Here is a 3108-nt window from a genome sequence, read left to right on the forward strand (position 1 = left end):
GTGAGGTACTGTGGGCCTCAACAGTGGCTCCCTTGGAGCTATTCTGGTCTCTAGCCTTAGGATAAATGCTGGTGTCAGCTTGCCCAGCTCATCTAAATATAATTCCTCAGCCAGGCAACCTTTTTGACATGCCTTGGTACCCCTGACCCTCATATACACAAGTGCTAAGTTGAGCACACACTAGTTACCCTGCCACTTTTTTTTTTTTTTTGAAAGGTTTTTGCCATAGTGGCATGCAATCACCAGAGAGAGAGAGAGAGAGAGAGAGAGAGTGAGAGGAAAAGTGAGAAATCACTCCCTAGGGGATAGCCATGCCACAATCCCTTCTCCTCCATTATCCTCTCAGGATTTGGGGTATGTACACACACATGCCTGGTGTGATTTTCAAGTTGCCACATCTGGGACTTAATCCATGGTTGGCCATGTGGGAATCCAGTGGCTTAACTGCCATGCCACCTACTGACCCCACCCTGCCATTTTTCACAGAACCTGGTTGCACTTTAGGCTGTCATCTCTGTCCATTTGATTCATCTGCTTTCTCTTTTTTGTATTTCTTTACCTTGATGGGCTATCACCAGCATTCTTTCTTCCCTTTCAGTGTTGTAGAGGGAAGTGAAAAATGGCTGCTCTCCAGCCTTCTAAGTTTCCTCAGCTAGACTATCAATTGTATTGACATAAGACAGATTAACAGAAGAAAAAAACATATAATTATGCACATATGCACAGGGGCGTCACAAAATGCGAGCTTCCAAAAGGATCAGATGATTGGAGCTTATATAGCACCGTGAGTTACAGAAAGGAATAGGGGCTTGGAGTTTCTGAGCAGTAGTGGTGACACAATTTATAGGAGAAAGAGGGAAGGAATTGTGTGAATCAGGTTGTCTTATTATCTAGATAAAGTCTCTCAGGCAATAAAAATTGTCTGGGAGCAGCTCTCAGAATAGGTGGATGTCCTGGTGTGGTATCAAGGGCCAGGCCCCTTACCTGCCATCCGCCACCTGCCACCTGCTGTGCAGCTACTTGGGCCCTAGGAGCAAGCAGGAGGGTCTTGAGGAGGGTGTATCCTGTACCCTTTCTTGTGAGCTGAGTTCATCTTCTCTGTTGATGAGATTCCCAGAGGGAGGATTCATGACATGAGTTCTGTTTGGAGAATCTGATTTTAGTCAGATAAGAGGACTCAGAGAAAGCCTCTGCCTCATCCCTGCTTCCTACGTGCCTCAACTCAAAGTCATCAGCACACCAAAGCCACATATTTTGGGATCCATTTCCTGAACTCCTTCAGTTGCTGTGGACTTTTTTATAATTCATGATTGAGCCTTTCTGTGTGCACCTGAGTGAGGGAGAAATGAGCACCCTCCATAGGTCTGGTCACACTGCGATCCCCTTTCTCCTGTCCCCCACGCTATCTAATTTTGGGCACTTGCATGTGTGCCAGAGTCTCAGGCTGGCCTGTCTAGGGGTTCAAACCACGGTCATCATGGAGGGTCTGGCCTCTCTTGAGACACATGTTACCACTGTGCTGTGGAGCTGGCCCTTGATGATTCTTGTTAATCCATCTGTTATTTCTAGGAATTTTTAGTGGAAAAAAAATGGAACTTAATTCAAATATTGTTTGGTTTCTATTACATATGTTATATAATGTTTTATTACAGAGTATCAGGACCTGTGTGATTGGTTGTTAGAGCACAATTGAATCAAATGCACTTGGATTTGACTATGGGCTATTCTTATGGAGTAAGACTTCAAGCAATTTTCTTAATCTCTCAGAACCTCTTTCCTCATTTCCTAAGTGGGGATCGCCATTGTGAGGCTTCAGGGAGATGGTAATTCATACAAAGCTCTCAGCAGAGCACCTGGCACAGAGTGAGCGCTCACTGTTTCATCTTTGGGTTATTTTTATCAGTGTTTTTGTTCTTGTGTTTCTGACGAAGCTACACCTGATTAATGAAGTACTCAGGAGCCCCTTCCAGCTAGTATCACAGCCTCACCAAGAATAGTCTGATACCCCTCCTGTTGCCTCTGCAGCTCGACTCAACCAGCTGGAAGGGCTGCGGACCATCGGTGTCACCACCAACGGCATCAACCTAGCCCGGCTGCTGCCCCAGCTTCGGAAGGCTGGTCTCAGCGCTGTCAACATCAGCCTGGACACCCTGGTGCCAGCCAAGTTTGAGTTCATCGTCCGCAGGAAAGGTGATGAGATGTGTCACAAGGAGGGTATGCTCCCGGGGTCCGAGTAGCTGAGAGCAGGGCAGGTGGCAGGTGCTAGGTGAGGGGCCTGGCCACTTTCTCTTGGTGTCTGTGCTATAGATACGTGTAGGCATTTATTCCTCACCCCGTCCTTGCCACCTGTCAGCTGGGGAATTTGGGGAGTCATATGCTAATAAGCTAGGGTGACTGACTCCCCGACCCCACCCCCAGTTTGCCATGATGCGGGGGTTTCCAGAATGAAGGACTTTCAGTATACCAACTAGGACAATCCCTGGCAAATGGGGCCAGATTGGTCTGATTCTTCTAATGAGGAAGAAATGTGCAACCACTCAGAGTGGAAGCAGCCACGCTGAGATGCAAGGGTCAGGGAGTGCACCACATTGAGGGTCTCAAAGTAACCCATGGCTCTCCCTGAGCCCACCAGGGTATGTGCCTCTTGTCATTCCTCTACAAATACAGCCACACCTTCCTCCCGCTAGGCTTCTCTGGGGAGGCTGAGGGGGTCAAGCAAAGCTTGGAGCTCTGGGTCTCATGGGCTAGTGCCTGGGTGCTCTTTGACTTGGGAGTGAGAGGTACATTACTGATGACTCCTAGAAGATCAAAAGGGTGCCAGGGAGACCCAGCTCTTCTTCCCTTTCTTTGGAAACAGCTTCTAGATCAGCCCACTGCCTCTCTCCTCCCTCTCCCTGGTGTGACTCCCTTTACACTCTTACATGCTGAGGAGGCACTCAGAGTCTCCTCCCTCTGGAAGGGCTGCTCTGAGAGCTATCTGTAGGGGAGACAGAAGGCACACTGGATGTTACTCCAGCTTTCCAGGCCACTAAGGACTAAAAGATGTGGTTCCACAGGACCACCATGTCTTGTCCTGTGGTGGTGATCAATGTGCTCCAGAGAGGGAAA

At 48.4% G+C, this 3108-nt stretch overlaps 1 protein-coding gene across 2 annotated transcripts in view; it reads left to right on the forward strand.

Moving 5' to 3' along the window:
• MOCS1 (molybdenum cofactor synthesis 1) overlaps positions 1 to 3108 on the forward strand; it is a 29077-nt gene that overhangs the window by 18484 nt on the left and 7485 nt on the right. For both annotated transcript variants that reach the window (XM_006148606.3, XM_006148607.3), the window contains exon 4: positions 2026 to 2190. In XM_006148606.3, coding sequence (XP_006148668.1) covers positions 2026 to 2190 — 165 coding nt within the window. The remainder of the gene's footprint in view (positions 1 to 2025; positions 2191 to 3108) is intronic.

Source organism: Tupaia chinensis, unplaced genomic scaffold (assembly GCF_000334495.1).
Source record: "Tupaia chinensis unplaced genomic scaffold, TupChi_1.0 Scaffold000238_1, whole genome shotgun sequence".
NCBI classification, from domain to species: domain Eukaryota; kingdom Metazoa; phylum Chordata; class Mammalia; order Scandentia; family Tupaiidae; genus Tupaia; species Tupaia belangeri.